This window comes from Odontesthes bonariensis, chromosome 18 (assembly GCF_027942865.1).
Source record: "Odontesthes bonariensis isolate fOdoBon6 chromosome 18, fOdoBon6.hap1, whole genome shotgun sequence".
In the NCBI taxonomy this organism is placed as follows: domain Eukaryota; kingdom Metazoa; phylum Chordata; class Actinopteri; order Atheriniformes; family Atherinopsidae; genus Odontesthes; species Odontesthes bonariensis.
Window position 1 is genome coordinate 19,055,991 of NC_134523.1, and position 24,186 is coordinate 19,080,176.

At 39.8% G+C, this 24,186-nt stretch overlaps 2 protein-coding genes across 2 annotated transcripts; one reads left to right on the plus strand and one right to left on the minus strand.

Moving 5' to 3' along the window:
* Positions 1-4,055: 4,055 nt before the first annotated feature.
* Positions 4,056-16,083, plus strand: LOC142367167 (uncharacterized). Its single transcript, XM_075449115.1, has 2 exons — positions 4,056-4,383; positions 11,039-16,083. Exons 1-2 carry the CDS (start codon positions 4,209-4,211, stop codon positions 12,337-12,339), a joined length of 1,476 nt encoding a protein of 491 aa, XP_075305230.1. The 5' UTR covers positions 4,056-4,208; the 3' UTR covers positions 12,340-16,083.
* Positions 16,084-18,260: 2,177 nt separating this feature from the next.
* LOC142367161 (uncharacterized) lies at positions 18,261-22,678 on the minus strand. The gene is made up of 2 exons (XM_075449108.1): positions 22,532-22,678; positions 18,261-21,116 (listed from the first exon to the last, which is right to left on the minus strand). Exons 1-2 carry the CDS (start codon positions 22,593-22,595, stop codon positions 19,489-19,491), a joined length of 1,692 nt encoding a protein of 563 aa, XP_075305223.1. The 5' UTR covers positions 22,596-22,678; the 3' UTR covers positions 18,261-19,488.
* Between the last annotated feature and the right edge of the window lie 1,508 nt (positions 22,679-24,186).

The window sequence follows — 24,186 nt, forward strand, 5'->3', positions numbered from 1 at the left end:
GTCTAACCTGCTGGAGACAAACACATGGATCAGTCTCTCTAAGTCTGGTTTAGACACTATTCCTTTGATTCTGGCAATGTTTATTAGATGGTAAAAAGCTGCTGATGTTACTGATTTAATGTGGCTGTTAAAGTTCAGGTCTGAGTCCAATATTACCCCGAGAGTTCTAACTTGATAATTAGGTTTTAGAGAGAGAGTGACTGATAACACTTTCTCTTTGTTTCTGTGGGCTACAGACAATGATTTCAGTTTTTTCTGAGTTTAGCTGGAGAAAATTGTTTTGCATCCACACACTGATCTGTTTGATGCAGCGACACAGTGTATCTACAGGCCCGAGTTCTCCTGCCGTCAGTGACACGTAGATCTGAGTGTCATGCACGGTAATAAGGAAAATTTAGCATTGTCATTTAAGACTGTTTTCACTTGGGGGAAGAAGCTGTTACTGCATCAGCTATTCCTTGTTTTTAGACACCTGTAACGTCTACCTGGGGCATAATTTCAAACAGTTGGTGAACAGGGTGAGAACAGTCTTGTGTGATTCTGAAGAATGACCAGAGTGAATATTATGGACGTTTGCCTTATCACATGCCAACGCTCCAGAACAACTCTAAAACATTTCAGGAATCCGGTGCATTTGCAAAAGCAACTTTAACTTTAGTGAATTCTGAAGCTAGTAAATTAACCTCTCTTTGGGTCAGTTTTGTCCTCTGGTGTTTGACACCAGTAATTACAGGCTGAGAGGTTTTAATTTTGTGCAATCAATAGATATTACTCCTGTCTTGACAACAGTGGCGGCTGCTGACTTTTAAAACAGGGGAAGCCCATATTACGCGTTCAGGGTTGTAGTGACTCGTGCCATCCCAAAGCAGAATATAGCAAAGTTAAAAAGAATTAGTTATAACATAGCTGTGTCTAGTATGACAAGTATGCCAAGCAAATACACAGAAAGAAGGTATAGAGTTTGAAAATTCACACAGCAAGGCCAAAATCAAGTATGATCGAATCTAAGGCCTGTAAATGGCTGGATCTGTGGCTGGATCAGAATCTGTGGAGTAGTGATGTGGCGGCTGAAGCGAGGCCTCGGAGCATGTGTCGAGCAAAAAGGGGCGAGCCAGATGAAGCGTTGGTTCGAGGCTTGTATCGTTTCCATAAAAATCACGTGACTGATGACAAACGAGGCCTCGGATTCAGTGTACACGTCACTGATTCATTTTGAGCGTCACTATCGCATAAAAAGGGTTTGAACCTTGCGGCACTTGTATCAGAGTTAGTGGTTAAGTTCAGTTATTATATCAGTCATATCAGTCATATCATCTATTATTATTATTATACTGCATTAGAATATATCGTAATTAGGTTAGAATAGTGTTAGAATAGTTATATAGGATATGAACCCTCGTTTTTCGCGGGGGTTACGTTCCAAAAAGAACCCGTGATAGGCGAAATCCGTGAAGTAGTAACCTTTATTTTTTTTTACAAATAACTACTGTAGGCCTACTGTAAAATAATAATTTGAATCAATACGAACTGAAGGCTTCAAATTGCGGAGATCAGCACCGCGACCCGAGTCATTGGATTAGAACGGGAGAAAATGAAAAATGATTATGAAAAAAGAATAAAAAGTAGGCTACAGTAGGACAAATAGTGACTCGCGTGTATTTCATTGCTCTTCTGATTGAGCCGCTGCATCCTGACTCAGCGTTTTTTTTTCCTTCTAAAGCCCGCGGTGCAGGTGTGTTTTTTCGAGAGAAGAACATAGTTATCGGTAGTTGTTGTCGCTCTTTTTTCTTCTGGGCATATTAAACCGCAACGTTATTGACACACATTTTTTAAAATAAAAACCAATAACTTATATTTGTCTTGTTGCCCATACTGCTCTGTTGCAGTTTATTCCTGACTCCCGGTCCCATAAGCACTTTCATACTCCCAGTTCCATAAGCACTGTAGTCAGTGTACATCATTGATATATTTCATTTGAGTGATCAACACCATAGCACTCAATAATACTTCCATATATGCAGTTTTCACACATTTATTTTCATTGAGACACAGTGACAACAATTGTTTATTTTATATTGCAGGATGCTCTAACTCAGGGTTAATTTAGTCTGTCATCTATTCCTTTTGCACAGCAGGTGTCACTAGAGAGAACGTTGCGATGAGGCTTCGGGTAATGAACCTTTTGGCGAACCTTTGGGCTGGAAAGCCTCATTGGTTCACAAAGCCTCATTTTGCCATCACTACTGTGGAGCATTTTTTCTCTCTCATGATGGACAAACACTAACTCCAATCATGACAACACAGCCCCTCATATTGACACGCCCACGTCTAATCTACCCCCAGAGATGCCGAGCATCCTCGAAAGTGATGAGTTTTTGTCGATTTAGCCAATGATGACCTAGAATTGTAGATAAAAACTTGACTCTCCCGCCCCCTCCTGAAGCCGGGCAGCCCTCGGCTCGGAAGCCTGGCTGTTAGTGGCGGCTTCATAACATGATTTCTTCAGGGAACGGTGGCGATTTCAGAACAAATCACTTCATTAAGCTACATGACAACATGTTGTAGTTATGAAAGTAAATGCAGTATTGGGCATATCTTGTGTTTTGTGAATAACTGTTTTATTGTCAATTTAACATTGAAGATGTAGCAATTTCGCCAGAGAATGGGAGAGGCTGTCCGGCTTCCCGTGTTGTCTCTGAATAGCCGCGGCAGCTTGACAAGTATTTCCCAAAGATTGTGATATACTTTGTGGCAATTAAACTCATTGCAAATGTGAGATAAACTCTCTCTCACTCTTTGTTTCCTTTCAAAATCCTCAAATGTGACTTATTGTTCTATTTATTCTACATTAACATATTGCCTGGATTTATAATCCTTTACAAACACTATTTAAGTGCCTTTAAACAAACAAACAAACAAAAAAATGGTTCATTCAGGATTTCCTTCAATTAAACAAAGACAAAACAGCAGTTATTTTATTTGGAGCCAAGGAAGAACTCTTAAAAATTCTGAGCTCAACTTCAGTCTCTAATTTTACAAACCAAGGCAGAAATCTGGATGTCATTATGGACCTGAACTTCAACAGCCACATCAAGTTAGTTATTAAGTCAGCCTGCTGTTAGTTGAAGAATATTTCAAGGATTAAAAAAGCTGGTGCATGTATTTCTCTTCTGTAGACTTCAGTAGACAATCAACAATCTGATTGCACTGTAACTTTTTTACTGTTTTTATTCTATTTTTATATTATTTAGATATCTTTATACTGTGTGCCTTGTGTATTTTTGTGTATTCTAAGCTAAGAGCTCCTGAACAAAATTTCATGATGCCTGCATAGTGACAATAAAGATTCTTGATCTTGATGATAGTGTAACAGTGTATTTACTGGACTGTCGAAAAGGGCAAGCAGACAGCTACTGCTCAAGTCCTCACTAAATGGATCATATCACTCCAATCCCGAGGTCTCAACACTGGCTTTCTGTCCATCAAATAACTGATTTTAACATACTGCTGTTAAAGTTATGAAACTTTAAATGGTTTAGGGCCAAAGTAAATCTCAGATCAAATTTGCTTTGTCCCCAGAGTTAGAACTAAACTAATGTTTTGCTTGCTGTTTTTAAGCACCATATAAGGGGAACGTACTCCCAGAAAACTGCAGGTCTGCGTCGACTTTTGCTTCTTTTAAATCAAACCTTAAGACTTTCCTGTTCCCTGTCGTGTTTAATAAGCAGATTTAATTGAACTGAAGGACTTTCATGCATAATTTTCACAGCGCTGTACCTCTCAAAGTTTTGTTTTTTAATGCTTCCATGTTCTATATAAAGCACTTGAATAACTTTATTGTTGAATTGTGCTACCATTTTAATCTATATCTACGGATATATGTGAATTTGTCTTGCCCTTTGTCATATATTATTTATTCCACCGAAATCATCAATCAGTAGAAGCAAATCATGCTCATTTACTTGGTTCAAAGATTAAGATTTTATATCGTCAACGGCCCGAAGTCCCATAACTTTATTTTGAAACTTGACCCGGAAGTGATAACCTGTGGCTGCGTACAACAAACGAGTGATGTGTATATAAACATGAAGAAGAAGAAGTGGTCGTTTGGTATAGTTTGAGTGCCGGAGGCCAAGTAAAGACAGAAACGTGTGACTTCAAACAGTGGAAATCCTCTGGGTTTGATCCTGTCGTGTGACTGAGTGAAGATGTCCAGAATTCAGGGTCTAAAGGTTTTCATCAGCCAGCGGCTCACCGCGGCTGTGGACGACATACTCGGACATTTAGAGAGAACAATACTGGAGTATGAAGAGGAGACGGAGCGACGCCATCGTGATTTTCTTGATGTGGTTTTAACGGCTGAAATGAAGCAGCACCGTGCAGGTTTGTCCTCTTTCTGTGGCTTTAAACGTGACCGTGGGGCTAACGCCGGTTAAACCGTCATAACAGGACGTTAGCCGCAGCTAGCTGCTACTAAAGCTCAAGAGTCTAACTCTGAACTATGGCATGATAAACCTCTTTGGGGTAAACTTTAAGTTTCCAGAACCTCGGATTAATATAATTTCACTCAATAATGACGTTGTGTTTACAACAATGTACAAAACCATACTACTATTAGTCTGCCTGAAAAAAAGATTATAGATGCTACTGTGATTAACAATATGCCAGGATGTCTTGCATCTGGTATGTGAGCCAGGATGCTTTGTGGCCATTATGAGCCACAATCCTCTGCTCAGGGCCCCACTAAAGGTTGCCAACACCAGGAACAAAAAACATAGCTATAAAAAGATGCTTATGAATGTTCCCATTCAAGTGGATGGTTTTGTCCTCAGCACAACTCTTTGGGATTGCTTTCAGAGATAAATGATGCCAAAATACTCCTAGGGCCATGTCCTCTTATCTTGGTGCTGAATGGGGGACAGTCATAAGACTTAAGTTTGCTTCAGGGTGTTTTATTATTCATATCCATGATGGTAAGATAAAAGTATAGTTTCTTACTCTTTAAATGTTGTTTTAGTTGTTCCTGCAAGGTTATTAATAGTGCACACAACCCTTTCCTTTCAAATCCCCCTTTGTGGGGTATTTTAAACTGACATATTAGATCAAAAACGACCTTCTGCAGACTGTCAAGAGATCTCTGGGGCTGTTTGTGGTCCCTGAAGTAGCCTCATTACTGATGTTTTCTTTGACAGTGGTCAGAATATCCTCATATTAGAGTCACTGTTTACATAACTGCTATGTCTACATCATTATAGTTATTATTCTTGGTGTGGATGGTACTTTATACTCTGAATTTGTGGTTTTTGGTATCACCGATGTGCAGGAGAAGGATTCTGCTTGACGGACCACAGTCCAGATTAGTGCATCAGGAACGGGTACCGCATGTTTGAGCAGTCACAGCCAACTGGGAGTTATGCTAATGTTTGCTTGCTTCCACCTTCAGATGACCAAATGTACGCCACATAGACCCCTCCGTGTTCTCACACTCATGAGCAAATTATGCATCTGCACCACAGTGTTTCACTCAAGTATAAATAAAACTGAGCCACAAGGACAGCAAAGGCACACACCTATCCTTTGTGCTTCAAACTTTGCTTTAAACAGTGTGACCAATGTGTTGAGTGGTGGTGTATACACTTGAATTTTTGCATTCATGACAGATGATTTAAACATATCTAAGTGTCTTTCAAGTCCTAAAAGTGAGTAGAGAACCTAGTTAAAGACAAAAATATAAAAGGATCCAATACTACATATCTGTGAGCGGCAAAAGTACTTGAATTTTTCCTTTCATTATCTGTTGTGACTCCCTTGTGCGGCATTAATTGCAACTGAGTGTTAACAAAAATCTGTCCTGCACGTCAGCTTGAAGGAGTTTCAGGTTTGATGATGGTGGGTTTCTCCACATCGACTGTTTGCTTGAGGTCAGACCACAACATTTCGGTTAAATTAAGTTCAAAACTTTGACTTGGCCATTAAAAAGCATTAACTTTGAGCTGGTTTAAACATTAAAGGATATAATAAATAGTTAGTGGGCTTGCTGCATGGCCTTTAGCATATGTCGGTATAATGAAAAGTCTTTGTTTCATCAGTGACCGCATCACAACACAACCAAGACGCTTTACTGTCATTACGTCGCACGGGAGAGTTCACAGTCTGGGATACAGTGTTCTCCTCTCTCCAAACATGTTAAACCAGCTGTGGTTTTCTCTCCTCATAGCCCTGCTGTGCACGTTATATCAGATCAGTGTTCTGGTCATGGGGTCTGTGTTGGTCGACACTCCTGACGAGCACATAATGGTCAGTTATGAATTTCTTCCATCAGTCTGTCTGACTGTGGGTTTAAGAGATGGTTTAAGAGAGAAAAATCTCCTTTGTTCATGTCATGATACACAAATGTGTTGCGAAGATCTCTTTCTGATGCTTTTTTTCCATGAACAACTCTCACACCAGAAAACATCCATCCGTCCATCATCTTCCGCTGGTCCGGGGATCGGGTCGCGGGGGCAGCAGCTTGAGCAAAGAGACCCAGACGTCCCTGTCCCCGGCCACTTCCTCCAGCTCTTCTGGGGGGACCCCGAGGCGTTCCCAGGCCAGCCGAGAAACATAGTCTCTCCAACGTGTCCTGGGTCTTCCCCGGGGCCTCCTCCCAGTGGGACGGGCCCGGAACACCTCACCGGGGAGGCGTCCAGGAGGCATTCTCACCAGATGCCCGAGCCACCTCATCTGACTCCTCTCGATGCGGAGGAGCAGCGGTTCTACTCCGAGCCCCTCCCGGATGACCGAGCTTCTCACCCTATCTCTAAGGGAGAGCCCAGACACCCTGCGGAGGAAACTCATTTCGGCTGCTTGTATTCGCGATCTCGTTCTTTCGGTCACTACCCACAGCTCGTGACCATAGGTGAGGGTAGGAACATAGATTGACCGGTAAATCGAGAGCTTCGCCTTCTGGCTCAGCTCCTTCTTCACCACGACGGGCTGGTGCAGAGCCCGCATCACTGCAGACGCACCGATCCGTCTGTCAATCTCCTGTTCCATTCGTCCCTCACTCGTGAACAAGACCCCGAGATACTTGAACTCCTCCACTTGGGGAAGGATCTCATTCCCGACCCGGAGAGGGCATTGCACCCTTTTTCCGGCTGAGGACCATGGTCTCAGATTTGGAGGTGCTGACAACCCACTTTAATTTAGCATGAACTCCTAGAGCTTCACTTATGTTTCTGCAGCTCACAGATGTGTAATATTGTATCATTTAACTTGATGTGTAAATGATAAATTTATTATTTTTTTAAATCTAATTTGTGTCATTTGGTTCTTGTTTAGCATCTTCTTTTAGGTTTTTTGTTAAACCGGATTAGGTTTTAGGTCACATTTTTGCAGCATTAGAGGAAAATTTCAGCGACTGTTAAAATGCTACAGGTACAGTATGAAGAAAAGGCTCCAACTGCATACACAGTGCATGCAACAGCTCTTTATAAGGGCAGCTTTAGTACACTCTGAGCAAGTTTACTAATGATATTGATCTTTTTGAAAAAAAAAAAAAAAAAACCAGGAGCAGGGAAAAAGCATCAAGAATTTTAATATACTCTTTTATTCAGCATATTCTCTCATTTCTCTTTTGCCTAAATTTCAGTTTCCATAATGGATGAAAAAGCAGGAATACTTCCATACATTTGATTTAAATGAAGTATTTCTGTTTTGACCTGGCGGGACAAAACTGAAGAATAAAACACGGGTCAGTCACACAACCGATGGTCTGAAACTCCTTCAGTATTTTGATTATTTGCAATTGAGGTGTCGGGGTTCAAACTAATTCCTAACTTTAGACGTGTATTCTACAGTTTGAATCGTGCTGAATTTTAATGTTTGTTAATATTTCCACATGAACTTATGTGAAAACATCTTAAGATGAAATGCAGCCTATATTAAGATTTTCATCTTAAAGCTATAATGTGTAATATTTCACGGACAATGAATGTCTCCATGTCGCTCCGCCATTTTAAAACTACGGGATTTGTAGAAGGACATGTCATCAGCTTCGCATTTTCCGTTTCCACATTGGAAACGGAACATGTCCTTCTACAAATCCCGTAGTTTTAAAATGGCGGAGCAACATGGAGACATTCATTGGAGTGTAACACTCTTATGTACATTCGTTTGCTGAATATAAAGAATTTAAGAACACTGCACTTTTGTGATGGAGGTAATTAATAACGATTGAGGTAATACTTGTGAATGATAAGACTCAAATTTGTTAATAGACAACGTGAAATATTACACATTATGGCTTTGAATTAGGGATGTGCATTTCAAGCTGAAATACTATCTGAAACACTGCGATACATTCACGTACCAAAGTGACGGTGGCCATTCAATTTACCAAACAAAATATAATTGAAATCACATAAAATGTGTCCTACATGGTCGTACGTGCCACAAACTCTCATAAATTGGTTTTAAAAAAAAAAAAGATGAGTGCTTTGCTCTTAAATAACAGTGCATAGATGCTGTAACCTCATGGGTAAGGTAGCTTTACCTGGAGGAGTTTGTTCTGGACAAAAAAAGACCAAAACTGGACTTGGCTTATACTCAAATGGTTCCAGATGCTCCAGTTAATTGTATTTACCTCATTTAACTCTTAATAAAGCTGCTCTCATTCACATGTTTTTGTTTCTTTTGTCAGACAGCTAAATGTATCAGAAATTATGATTTTAATAATCAGCCCATTAAGGCTACGCGTCAACTCACGGGCTCTTTAGTCATTTCCAGACCATCGCTCTGCTTGGATAAAATCCAGATTTTTATGACCGCGAGGTCATCCGACAAAATGACCACTCGAGTGAGGCAAGACCAGGCAAATCTGCATCTTTCTCCACCTGTTGGATCCAGTAACATGGAGAAAGTTTGTCTGGACTGAAATGAAAAGTTCATAGACACGTTGCTGTACATGTCGCTTTTACATCTGTTGAAGATGAGTGACTTTTGTCGTAAAGAAGCCATTTTCCATGTGCCATGGTTAAAATAAGCAAAACAAGCTTTGGTATTAGAGGGTTAAAATTTTTAAAGCTTTAGAAACAAAATTTACTGTAAAGACAAATGGTAAACACGAAAAGATTCAATTCAATTATACTTTATTAATCCCCAAGGGGAAATTACAATTTCAGTCATGACAGACAACACAGAAACAACACAACAGGGAGAGAGTGACCAAGGCAACGCAGCCCACGGGCTCACTTGCATCAAGTAGCCCACAGGCGCCGCCAGATAAGAAGGAAGGAACAACATTGGGTGAGAGGAGGAGAAAAAAAATCATACTTCACACTATACCCTTATCAGGATACGGTTTGAGATCGCAAAAAACCTCAGCACAGAAAAAGCAACACATACACACAACATCATTAAGCAATGGGACAGTGAAGAGGTGAGGAGTTGCGTGTGTTATCAATGAGCATGTGTGTGTGTGCGTGTGTGTTTGTTAAATAAGTCTGCACAGAGTGTTGTATCAGGCGAATTGTCCTTGATAAGTTGGAATATGTCAGCCAGTCCAACAGATCTCACAGGAGTGTCAGGAAGGGGATGGGGGAGCACATGGGAAAGGAGCATCATGTTATCATAACAAGCATGAATTCGTCTGATTTGTAAAAAGATCCAAAAAGACACACACAGACACGCTGAGCAGGGCAAAAAAGGGAGGGAGGAGCAGAGAGAAAATGCGACCTCTTCCACCGAGAGCAAGTGCAGTGTCTGTGCAGTGAATTCAACTGCACTTACATGAACAATGAGCTTCCACAGCGATGCAACGTCGGAAATAACTCGATTCTGCTCCCATGCATGTGTACTGGGAGAAAGACGATGGTCCACTTCACTGGCCGAATACAAGTAAAACTGTAACTCAAACCAACTTGTGCATGTAACTGTAATAAATTATTTACATGCAAGAAAACATCGGAGGTGTTATCACACAACAACTACCCCTGATTGCTGCAGAATTTGTCCTCTCCAGGGACTCTGCAGGTTTCAACAAGTCAAATTGAAGACTTTTTTAAGATCATAATTAATACAATTTAAGACCCATTTCACATCCATACTGGCAAAAAGGAGGAATTACTTGCAAAATACATTAATTTATTCGTCGAACACCAGCACAAACTAACTTTGGAGATAAGGTGTCTCTTGATGAAATCGGCTAATCCAAATCGTGCGATGTACGAAGTCTTGTCTTTTCCACACTTAAACGTTTTCGCTATCTCAGAACCCAGGAACATGGTCTGGAACAGCTCATCAATGTTTTCATTGCCAGTATATGACTGGTGCTTAGCTACTGTGTGAAGAGTCCAGAGCACCTCCACTTTTATTGTGGGCGTAGACCCAAACGCTGTCCGGAGGTCAACTGGAGTTGTAGCAGACTGGGTCGCGCTGGACCTCGATGCTCCAGATCCTGATGTGGAATAAAACTGGCTGATGGAAAGCGTTTGCTGCTGGCATTTTAAGACCGCTTTATGCTTTTCCGATTTGGCATGGGACTCCAATGTCTTCAAACTTTTCTTGCACAAGGTGCAGTGTGCTTCATAAATATTTCCATCAACCGGCTTCAACCATGAGGTAAATTGTTCGTTCTGAAGCCACAAATTGTCAAATTTGAATTTGCCCATCTCAAACAAAGCGTTAATTGACTAGCCGCTCCTCAGTCACGTCGCTGCTAGCAACCACGTACAGCATACTATATATTAGGTTGTGCTCGATAAATTCTGGCCGGGGTGCACAGGTCCTTTAGTTCCGTTATAGCGTCCTCAAAAATCGAAACATTTAAAAGCGAGACTGAAGTTTATACATTTGTTTTAAATAAGTCACATCAATACATTTTCAAGACCTTTCAAAATTGAATTTAAGACATTTCATGAGATTTCAAGGGAATTTTAGACATTTTAAGGCCTTAAATTCAAATGATTGGATTTTAGACTTTTTAAGACTTTGTAAGACCCTGGGGATACCCTGCTATCTTTAACTTAAAGTCATGGTTGTCGTTGTGTGTCTGTTTCAGCGCTTCCTGCAAATGTCCAGCAGCTGCTGGTGGGGAAAGAAGAGGTTACCCCAGAGCAACAGCAAGAAAAGAGCTCCAGTGTGGACCACAAAGACCCAACTCTGGAGCCAGAGCCCCTACACGTTAAAGAGGAGCTGGAGGAGGCTGATGTCACGAAGTTAACATTCAGCCCCATCCTTGTGAAGAGCGAAGAAGACGAGGAAGAACCTCATTCTTCACAGCTTCATCAGAGCCAGACAAAGGAGAACATAATCATTCTGGAGGGAGAGGACTGTGGAGGATCTGAACTGGATACGGATTACAAGACTTCAACCTTTGTGGAACCAAAGATTGAAGTCAGTGTTGATGATTATAATGTGACCCAAGAGCCCCATTCTGCAGTTAATAATGAAATCCCTGTAAATGCTATTGGAAGTAATAACTGGAACTCATTTCGATGCTCTGAATGTGGGAAAAAATTTGGCTCCTTGAGCTATCTTAAGTTACACATAAGGTGTCACACAGGAGAAAGGCCTTACAGGTGTCCTATCTGTAGGAAATGCTTTTCATGGAGAGGGCGTCTGCAGAAACACATGAGAATCCACACCGGTGAGAAGCCTTTCAGGTGCTCGGTGTGCGGTAAAATGTTCACCGAAAGTGGAAATCTCAAGGTGCACATGAGGATTCACACCGGAGAAAAACCGTTCAGCTGCTCCGTGTGTGGGAAAAGTTACGCACAGAGAGGGAATTTAAAAATGCACATGGCAGTTCATAAAGGAGAGGCCATATTCAACTGCAGTCTTGATCAGTCCTCACAGCTTCATCACAGCCACACAGAAGGGAACAGAAACAAAATGAGAGGAACAGAATCTACTGTGAACTCAGATCAAGATGGGCATTTACAAGCAGGAACTACACTTGATATCCATCATGGGACTGGGGACGATGGAGCCCCTGTAAACTGTATGGGATGTACTATCTGCAAAAAGCCATTCACCTGCTCTGAATGTGGGAAAACTTTTGGCTTTAGGGGACAGCTGAAGGCACACATGAGATGTCACACAGGAGAAAAACCTTTCAGGTGTCCGGTTTGTTGGAAATGCTTCTCGTGGAATGGATGCTTGCAGAAGCATATGAAGATCCACACGGGGGAGAAGCCTTACAGATGCACAGTGTGCGGCAAAAGTTTTATTGAAAGTGGAAACCTGAAGGTGCACATGAGGATTCACACTGGAGAGAAACCGTTCAGCTGCTCAGTATGTGGTAAAAGATACAGACAGAAGGGAAGTTTGACGAAACATTTGGAAGTCCACAGAGAGTAGAAATGATCCAAGTGCTTTATTAAACATCTCAGAAACCAAAACTTCCGGGGTTTTGCTTCCTTTGATATGGATGCATCTTCTCTGTAGCTGTTTTACTCGAATAACGTATTGAATATCATGAGAAACTTGAAAAGACTGTGACAGTTTTAACAGTCACAGTCTGTGACAGACTCAACCTGATAAAGGTTACAAAATATATTTTTCCACAGTGGCATTTTAGAGCTCATATCCTGTATAATCCTTGTTTTTACTGATATTCTGATTCCTCTATAGCATGTGTCTGCAGTTACATCGAAGAAATACGTTGCCAGTAATACGTAAATTAAACATTGTCCTTAGTTTTTTTTGGGGTATTTTTTTCTAATTGAAAATTCTGGGAACTATACCGATGGGCTCAAAAATGTATGCAGTTTTACCCCCAGTCAGATCATTATTATGGAGAGGATGGGGTCCTTTTTTGCCTTGTTCAATCTCAGTTGAACATGAAACTTTTATTTTAATGGGATTTTTCTTAAAATGAGAAATCACTGCAGTTCTCGTTGGACCGATCTTGTATTGTTAACCATAGCTGTAAACTTACTTTGCTTAAGGTTATCGTCACAATAAATGGAAACTAATCATATTAATTTATGTACTTATATCTGAGCAGGATATTTAGTTTATATGTGACTATTTGGATGAGCCATTTTATAGCCATCCCTGTTATGTATGAGACTGACTAAGTATGCAGACATTACATCAGTGCTGTTTTCTTACTTTTTATGGGTCTGACTGCACATATTTTTGTACCTTTTTTAATAATTTACACCCAGAACATTTAATGGGTTGCTGGTTAAGTTTTAAGTTTTGGACTAATAATGCACTAGATAGTTTGTTGCACAGTACTGTCTGGAAAAGGGTGAACATTTATGAAAAAGTACTGCGAGTGATAGGATAAAACAACCCTCTGTTTCCATGTATCACCAACTCAAACATATTTCCAGTCAACGTTTCAGTCTTCAGTGTCTTTCTCTGCTCTTCTTTCAATTAAGTACTCCTTTGAAATAACTGAAGCTATAGCAGCATGCATGCTAACTTCTTTAGGAGCTGCCATTGGTGACCCTCTTTCAGCTGATGGTATAAGACATTTGGTCTGACCCTTTGTGCCTTGAACACAGCCTGAAGCCTGGCGAGATTGCCTTATAATTAATACCACAAGAACCTTGTGAGAAACCAGCTGCCTTGAACGGGTTGCGATACAGTGTTCATTACTGTGCAGCTGCTGAAACCATATTCACTTTATACTGGATCCTGGTTTGAAATTTGTTCAACAAATCATTGCATCAGTCAGCAATATGTTTTTCCCTCTTACATTACAAGCAAAATTCAGGTAATGTTTTCCTCCAGATCTAAAATCTACAGGCTATTCACCCTCCTGCCCTGTCAGCTGCAGCTGGTTCACATTCAGTCTTCTTACTGGTACAAAAGGAGGAAGACTATATCTTCCTGAGCATCTTTTCTCACTGTGCGCAGCATGATAAGCTTCTAACACTCTTTTCTGGACAGCTCTTCCTCTATTCCACCCCCAGAACCTCAGACCAAAGGTGATCAATGTCAGGAGTAGATTATGATATATACAGACAAGCATAATTTATTGGTTTATGTAATTTCAGATTTTTAGCACCAGTGTCAAAATCCAGATGTTTTACTTTGTATGACCTACAGCAGATCATGAACTTTGTAGAAATGAAATACAGACAGAATTTATGTTCATGAGAACTTTTGTCAACATCTGGATCAGTTAATTATTGTAGTACCTGCTTTCATTTAAACACCTTGTGTTTTTCATCTTTTTGTGTATTTAATTGTGTTTGCTCTCTGTCAGGTCACCATTAAAAGACAGGTTAAGGCTGAAAATACAGTTGCTGTTTTCATCTCGCTTTGACGTGAGCAGCCGTCTCCGTTCCCAGCGTAACCCCTCACATGTTTGTCCGTTTAGTGTATATATTACCCTGGATTCCACAAGGGGGCGCACCTGATCACTCAGACCGGAAGCTGCTGCCTGATTTGCAGGATATAAGCAGCGATACCAAGTTAAACCAAAAGTAAATTTTATTTTTTTTTTATACTGATACCGATGTCCAACTTTAGCCACACATTGACATCAAAACTTTAATTGTAGAGTATTTTCAGTTGTAATAAAAATGAGAAACTAGAAAATTTCTGAAGAAATTTAGAAGGGGCCTGCCAAAGTGTGCGTATTGCTCAACCAATCACGGCTGCTCAGGAATGGTTCGCAAGGCCTAAAGAAGAAGCATTCAAGCCTAAACGGCATCAAAGGATGACATGGATGCTTCTTCTTAAAGCGGTGAACTGTCCCTTTAAAGAGGCGAATTGTCCCTTTAAAGCGGCGAACTGTCCCTTTAAAGAGGCGACCTGTCCCTTTAATACCCCACCAGTGAAACAGGGGCAGTTACCTGTTCCTTTGTCCACGAAGCTGGTGATGGTGTTGGCCAGGCTGCCGTTCAGCTCCCCGCTGGACAGGGGCTTTGGGGGGCTGTATTTTGCTTATTACGTCGCCATGGTAACTCCAATCTTCAATAAAAGTAATAGCCCGCGAAAACTCATCGAGCCGGTCGTTTTGATATATGTATTGTTGGGATGTGGACGGAAGAATAGATATATCTATAAATAAAGAGACACGTTTTCAATGTTAAGTCCCATAGACTTTTGCCAACGGAGTAGTAATAGGAATGCTATGCAATGCTATGGCAGGCCCCAATTAAAACAAAGTGATCTGCTGAGAGCCTGCATATTCATTTAAAATTATGGCAACTGACCTGTAGAAGAAGCAAGTGGAGATTACTCTAACCCTACGTCGCATGTAGCAGTGTTTTTTATTTTCGGATGTATAAAAAGCTCCTTGCTCAGCCGTTTTCATCCCATCAAACTCGCCGCCCTGCGTCTGAAGAACGGATGCATTGATACCGCCGTAGTTCCCCTCACAGGCCGAAGGAGATGTAAGTTGGCTCTGCCAACTGGTGGGGAATAGGTTCTGTAAATGGTGAAATAACTGATAAACACGCGTACACGCAGTTAGCAGAGACTGTATTTCAGTCAGATTACCACCTGTGTGCTGTGACCTAACATAAGGAACGATTCATCAGAAAATACTGTTTCAGGGTTCATACGGACACATACTTCATTGTCTGTTTCAGTTCCAGATATTAAAATGTAAAATACTTCCGGTTTCTGCTCAATTAGAGGAAATTACTTCACTACATGTACTTCCCAGCAGCTCTGGGCTTAGAGCTGAAATTATTTAATGTTTCAGCTTTAAAAATGTGAGGATTTCTCTTTTAATCAATTCAATCGTTGTGTTCTTCACATTTGACTTTGTACTGATGTTGGGCCTAAATAAGTTTTGTGACTGTCATTTTGACAAATTGTGAAGAGCAATTTAAACAGTTTATTTCTGTTGTTTGTTTGTTTTTTTAATCCAATTATGAAAGAAAAAGAAATATGTATTAGAAATATAAATTTGTGAAGAAAAGAAGAACCACACTGTAAGTGACGACAACAATAAAACACTGCTGACACAACGGTGCAGTAATGTTGGATAAAAGAGTGTTTTGATGATTCAAACGTGCACGTTCAGGAGCATGTCGACTAGCCTGCCAGTTTGGCTCTTATTTTATTTGGTGCACAGTAAATCAATGTCTGTTTAACTGAGAAAATGAATCCTATTAAGAAGCTGGAAAGAGGTGACGCAGTCTTATTTTCACAATCAGCTAAAGATCAACACAAACTATTTAATTGACTTTGAATTCATTCATTCTCTTTCTTCTCAGATTGATCAGATCTCTTTTTCTTTGTGTACAGTTTTTCTTATCACGCAACATTCATGTAAATTTATTAATTTTCCTTTGTGCTCCAGAGTGACTTTTCATATTTCAGCAAACCTGAAACTGTAAATGCTGCCTCTTTGAGTTTAGTGGGTGCTCCTCTCTTTGTGTTGCTGGCACCTGATGCTCAGTTTAGCTCACTGTTCTCAACCAGCACGCCACATGACAAAACCTGGAGCTCCAGACCTGCTCGTGTGGTTTTGTCCAGTAACGCACTTCCCAATTTTTGTAACTGTTTCCTCGCTGCACGACTGCAGCATTTAAAATGCACACTAGCGGGAAAGAAGAGGGTGAGTAGGTCCGTCTCTGCAGGCGCCTGTTGTAGATATAAATCAGGGACAGCTCAGGTTTGGAGATGAATTACGAGTGCAAGGCTAAAACATCTGCGGAGAAGGGATGTTGAAGATGGAGCTGCCAGGCAGGAGGAAAAGAAGAAGAGAAGTTTAAGAGCAGCCAAAGAAGAAGAAAACATGCACACATATTTTATTATTTGAAATAGTGATGACAATTATCCTGCCTTTATCAATAAAAGGCTGTACTGTCCTAAATCGCATCATTTTGATGGTTGTTCTTTGTCAGAATTTAAGTAGCTTTATTCTGCTGGAAAACGTTACAAATACTTGATGATATGTGCTTAGGGCCGGTCACAAAAGGGTCCTGCGCACAAACATAAGATGCAAGCTGCATGTATCTGTTCAGCTGCATGGATCACGATAACATTGCTAAAGCAAGTAAAATATACTGAACACGATCTCGGCAATCATTTGCGGTTAAGAAAATAAAAAGCTTCAAACTATTTGCTTTCCATCATCAGGTAGCGCAGATCATGTTTAAAACTGGTCGTTATACTTGGCTTACAGTTAGATTGATCTCTATAAAGTGACACTAGAGCAGGGATGGCCCTCTGTTAAAGGTTTACCTCTTTCGACACACCTGAGTCAAATCAATACATCATTAGCAGGCTTGTGCAAAACTTAGCAATCTTTTGAAGAGATCCAGTTAATCTGACGCAGGGAAACATCTAGAACCTGCAAGACAGTGGCCCTCGGGGACCGGAGTTGGCCATCCCAGCACGAGAGTAACAGAAGGCTGTACAGCATGCTACAGCCAACCAGGCAATCCACATCGTGTGCTCAGCACTGTACCGCATGGCTGTCTGCACAAAGCAGAAGAACTGTAAACACAACGATTAGAAGATGGTTTTATCCACATATATATATATTTATATACACACACATACACATATTTACATATATTGGAGCAATTTGATTGGCATCAAGGCTGAGCTTCATACACTTTTCTTATTGATTAATTAATACATATTAATTCATTAATGTTGTTTGCCATTTCTGACAATCATTATGTAAACTAACTGATATCCTGTGAAATTACCCAGTCTTCTTAAGAGAAGATAGTTTTTATATCCAAGTAGTAGATTCTCCCTTCTACTTACAGAATGTTATTAATGAGCTGTGTGGGTGCTCACATTATAGTCCTTGTAATGGTTATGGTGTGGATAGCTCTTAAACACAACAAACACCCTCAGTCCTGCTCACCCCACTGGTTTAAGAGAAAGTCTTTTAGAGGTAAAACTCAGCTATGAACTCAACGTATTTCAACTTGATGGTGCACAAAATTTTAATGTTTGATCTTTGGCAGGCTTCACTCAATCGCACGGTTGGGGAGGATTTCCTCAGCTCTTTTGAGTAAGCGAATATATGAAAAGGTCGTTTCAATCTTTGTAATAAGCTCTTGAAGTGTCCACGACTTACGAAAGATGTGTGTTGCATTAAAGTCCTGAGGTTCAGATGTAAATCTGCCAACTATGCAGGGTTCACAAAGCTCTTACAACAGCTCTGAGTGACTTAAGAATTTCCGTATCATTTGAAACACCATCAACTTCATAACTTCAATAAAATGCCAAGAAGAAGAGATGAAAAACAAAGATGGAAGTTTGATGACGGAAACCATCAATGAGAGACCAAGAAACTAGTTTTTCATACATGGTTTATTCAGAGAATAAATTACATACTGAGTTTTATGTTCAGTGAATATATTGGCAATAATTATAAAGGAATCATATTTATTTATCGTTTAAGTATGTAAGGAACATCAAAATGCTCTCAGCCAAGTAGGTTTACTGTAGTTTGACATTATTTGGATATTCATAGATAATATAATAACATTCAAAAGTGCTATATTAATGTATCAGGACAAGACGTGTAGTAAAACCTACAAACTGATCGCACGATATGAACGTTTTAGATTTAGTTGCTAACAGAAACTCACAGTTCAGTTTAGCTGCTAAAAAACATAGTTCACCAGAGTAATTATAAATCAATAAAATAGATTTTTTTTTGAGTATCAAACCTTAAGTATGTAAGCAGAATATCATGTGTCAAGTCGTAATTCATAGAACTTATCGCTGAGACTTCTCCTGCTAATCGTGCAGGGATGTTGGGGTCTGGGGTGTATATTTTCAGCCAAGTCTGCTGAGTGTAAAGAATTAATTACCGGGTGTTACAAATATGTAATGCATAGCTACTCTGTTTTACCCATAAACAGGTAAAATCCTCTGTCAGCTCAAAAGCTTTGTTTCATCTGGACAATAAAACCTGTTGTCTGCTGTCACTGTGATGTCATCAACCTGAAAGATTGCATCATTTCTCAAGCTTCTTTTCTTTTGGGCTGTGATTATTCTTAGATTTCTTTCACCTCTGATGCAGATGTTGAATCTAACACAGATTAGAAAATGAATCTATAAATCAAAAACAGTCAACCAGAAAATCTTATTCAACGTTGGTTTGGTTTATGACTGGAATGATTACCAAGTTATTATGGCAGTGACTGAGCTCAACTCACTTCTTGAGTATGAAGTTGGAAGGTAAAGTGGATCAAGACATAAACAGCAGGCACATATAGTAACCTACCACTTTACACAGTAATGATTTTGTCTCAAGTGCAGGAACATTGTTGCTTTTTGCTGTAATGATTTTTTTTATATCTTCGCACCTGTCTATCCGCAGGTACAAACTGCTCTTCTTGTGACTGAAGTGTCAGGTCATTTGTGCATTTTGTTTGGAAGAAGTGCCAAAAGACGCATAAAAAGCTCCTTTTTTAAATGTGAGTCACACAGAACATTAGTTAGTAAGTTAGGATTGATCACAGTTACAGCTAACACAAACTAAGCCAGCGCATCCCTCTGGACTTTAGCTGCATAAACATAAACCTCAGATCCAAGACGAGCTGACAAACTGTCCAAAAATCAGATGCATGTGTGATTCCTGACAAGTAGCTTCTTATTAAACCCTTTGCCACACACTGTGCATTTGTACAGTTTCTCACCCGTGTGGATGGTCATGTGCTCCGTCAGATGTACATTCTGCTTAAAACCTTTAGCACAAACTGAACAACTGAACGGTTTCTCTCCTGTGTGGATTCTCATGTGCGTCTTCAGGTTGCCCTTGAGGCTAAACTTTTTATCACACTCGGTGCAGCTAAAGGATTCCTTTTGAGGACTTCTCCTCTCAGTTTGGCTCTGACAACACTGTGAGGACTCACCAACACACTTGTGAGTTTTCAGTTGTGTGTACCAGGTGAACCTTTTGTCGCAGGCACCGCAGCTGAAGCGCTTCTCCTCCGTGTGGACAGACATGTGCAGGGTCATTCGTCTTTTATGTGCAAATCTTTTATCACAAAACAGGCAACGAAATGGTCTCTCTCCCGTGTGAATTCTTGTGTGTAGCTGCAAAGTTCCTTTTTGGCTGAAACTTTTGCCACAAAATGAGCATTTGAACGGTTTCTCACCCGTGTGGATTCTCATATGTGCCAAAATGTTGCCACTGCAGCTGAAACGTTTATGACACACAGAGCAACTAAAAGGTTTCTCTCCATTGTGCGTTCTTGCGTGGCTCAGAAGATGATCCCTGCGACAAAATGTTCTCCCACACTCAGAGCAGCTAAATGGATCCTTGTCAGTATTTCTGATCTCACTATTCAGAGACTGATGCCTCCTGGTTTGCCTAAAAAACCCATAATTTGGTTCAGTTTCATGCTCTGTTGATTTAGTATCACTATCTAGTTGTGACTGGTTTTCCAGATTCAAGTTTCTACCTTGTACTGGACTAGTGTAAATCTTACTCTTCATCATGTTGCTAATCTGGTTGGCGGCTCTCTTCTTTCTTGCGTGGATTTTCATGTGTCTGCTTACGTCTCCACTGTACCTGAAGCTTTTCTTACAGACAGAGCAGCTGAAAGGTTTCTCTCCTGTATGAAGTCGCATGTGGCTGATGGAGTTTCCCTTCTGAGAAAACCTTTTGCCACAAAAGGAGCAACTGAACGGTTTCTCGCCCGTGTGAATCCTCATGTGTGCTTTCAGGTGTGGCTTACGTCCAAACCTCTGACCACATTCAGGGCAGCTGAATGATCTCTCCACATTACAGCTGATGCTCTTTTTCAGAGTATTCACATCTGACTGGGGTTCCCTGCTCTGCTCCCATTCACCATCACTGACTTCAGTCTCTGAGGACTCCGACACCTTCTCATCATTCTCAGGCTGTAAATGAGATTGTATATCTGGTCCCCGACAGTCGTCTCCGTCCACTTCTGCTTTCATCTGTTTTGTTGGACTTATGTGAGGAGATTCACTTTCACTGTGAGGAAGCTGTGAGAACTGAGGTTTCTCCTCATCATCTTCACCCTTCACCGGGACAGGACTGAATGTGAGTTTGGTCACAGCAGCCTCCTGCAGGCCTTGAAACGACGCTCCTTCCTGACCAGTCCAGATTTCTTCCGGTTCCTCTTTAATGTGTGGGGACTCCTGACTGGCGTTGGAGCTCCACTGCTGCTCCACTGCTTCACCAACAATCACTTTTTGGACATCTGAAGGCAAAACTGAACCACAGAGAGAGATAAGTTATCCCTGACCCGTGAACTTCTGTCAAAACTTGTGTGCAGGTATGCACAGCCTAAATGTTATTCAAAACAAACAGCAAATGAAAAGGAAATATTGGATCCGCAGATGGAGAAAGGCTGATTAAAAAGAACAAAACAAAGAAACACTGCCTTAATTTAACACTATACGTAGTTGTTTGCCTCTCCATTAATGTCTAAAATCTTTTTTTATTGGAAGTTTAAAAATCTGTTTTATAATCTTGGGGAAAGCTAGAAAATTATGCTTAATCTGAATCTAAATTATCCCTCTGAGACCATTCAGCCTTCATCCAAAACACTTATATGCCAAAAATACCATCCTAAGACGATAGGGGCCTCAAAAGTGCTGCTGCAACTATGTTAAAAGGCATTTTACTTGAGTAGACCTTCTTTTTATTTAATATTCATAAATATTTTACCTTTATTTTTCATATTATATTATGATTATAGATACCTTTCTAATTAGATTTTAATTTAATATCTTATTCTGTTATTAAAGGGTGGATTTTATTTTATTTTTCTAATATGTAAACTGGGGCACTTAATCAACTATTTACATTTCTCACACTTGTACATGTAAAGCTTAATTGGGCCCTTGTAGGTGCAGTAACTGCAGTGACTTTAAATAAACTTAAAATAGATTTGCATGATATTTTGAACAACTTCCATTTATCAGTTTAAAACCAGATTAAACTGACTGTAAAATTACATTTCCATCAGTTTATCCAACATTTAAGGTGTGATTTTCTTTTTAAAATCTGCATTTTATGCCTCCTTCACAACTTTTTAAAGGCATAAGTGAGAAATGAGAGCCTCAAACTCGTGAGGAATTTAAGGTAAAAAACAAAACAACTGATCACATTTAAGTGTGCATTAATGGACCTTTTCAGTTGTAATTATAGATGATAAGGGGTATGAGCTTAGTTTTAACCATAATATACAGTTTTTCTTGTCTTTTAATTTTGTTTTGAGGTGCTGCGAAAAAAAAGCTGTTAAGAGTTTTGGCCAGGCATCTGCAGAAAAGCCTATAGACTTATAATGTCAGTGTCTTTCTTTCTTGCCAATCCATGTTGAGTTTTATATTAATTTACAGCAGCATAGTGTTAAAAAAAAAAAAAATCACAATTGCTTATCTTCTACTTCTTTTCTTCATTCTTACACACGCAGTACAAAAGTAGGTATTTTATTTCTGTGGTTTTAGAGGAGTGTGGCGCAGTTAGCATCCAAATAACTGATTAAGTTATTCATTCAAGGTTTAGCAGCACCTGTGGATGAATAACAGTGAATATGCAGCTCATTTGTTTAGCTAATGTTAGCTTAGCCGGGCGTTAGCTTAGCAGAGCGGTGACGTTTGCAGCATTACAGAGAAAACGGACCTTCTCCCCGGAGCTCTGCTTCAGGACCCAGAACCGCGTCCTGGATCCTGCAGTGCCGCTTCATCTCTAGACTTTAAGAAAACTGTTGATCGACGGTTATTTGCTGTCGGATAACGGTTTCACTCCGCTTATCTCCGGCATCATAGTTTCCGGGACAAGTTTCAAAGTAAAATCCTTCTTCGTCTTTCTTTGATTGACAGCTTACTGTCATCTGTGGCTGAGTTAATGTGGTTGTATCTTACTGATATAAAAATGATGAATACTTATTTAAAAACTGAATTTTGAGAGGAAATCTTTGGTTGTTTTAGTTTTGATTTACCTCTCAGTGTTTGGTTGCAGGCAGAAACAACCCTGCATACATTGATTATATGATTATAAATGGCAGTGTTTCCAAATAAATACCTTGCAACAAGATAATAAAGCCGTCTTTTCTGATACTTCCATGTGGTCCTCCTTGCTTCCTAAGTTTAGTCTTGTAGCTGTAGCCGGTTAAAAAAATGACTTTATTGTGAAGGTCTTGAATTAATGACGTAATATCCCTTTCTCCTGTCAGATTCCGCTACCATATGAACTCAGCCAGCTGTTGCATAGACATATAAAGAATGTGTATAACATTTATAATGTCTATGAGCTGTTGCAGCTCTTCTTGCCCCACTGTATCTTAAATCCAGCTTAAACCGAGTGAAGTTTCCTTTTATCCTCATTACAGTCGACTTTGTGTAAAAATGCCCAGATTTCAGGATCTTAAATATTTTGGTGCCAACTTTGGCGCGTAAAGATTTGTTTTAATTATAAGCAGCACGTCACACACAAAAATATGCTCATATTATCTCGTTTTTGCAACTCCATAACTTTACATCCACACATCAAAGCCAAGTAGCTTCAGTTTTGGACCGTTAATTACAGAATCTGAATAATCATGAGGTAACAATGAAATAAACAGAGATTATTCACAGAAATTCAAACATCTTCCTTTTCTTTAGATTTCATGAAGACCACATCTTTATACCTCATTCTGAACTGCTTTATGTTTTGGACGCAACTCTTTTCCTAGTAATAAGCACATTAAAACTTTTTAAGTTGCTAACACCCCTTGAATTGTAACTTCGGTCCTTTACAGAAAAATGCTTTGGATATTTCTAGGTAATTTCTTATTTTTTGTTCTGAACAAAATTTGTGCTGTTTGGAATTTCACTGGATCTGGAAATTTCAAGCTGCAAGAACAGTAAATTTGTAGGATCCCTTTAACCCTCATTGTAAATGAACCTAACTACTTTTTTTGTAGTTATTGGCCTGGACGTCTGCACAATAGCTTAGATGAGGTGAGAGAATATGCAGGGATGTGCAGTCTTATACCTCCTTTGCTTATACTGCAATACTTCTCGATACTTTAAAATGAATATATTTAATAAGTGTATTCCATCTAAGTCCATTATTACCACGAAGAAATCGGGTTTAATTGACCCTTTCAATATCAACCCTATTTATTTGAATCTTTACATGCACTATTCCCAATCAAATGGTTTTAATTCCGTGTCTCACGTTCTCATGTGTTTAACATGGGAGTTGAAATGAAAATTATTTAACATTTCATTTCTCATTTAATCCTTAACCCCAACCAATAAATAATTTAAGCTTTTATTGTTCATAATTAC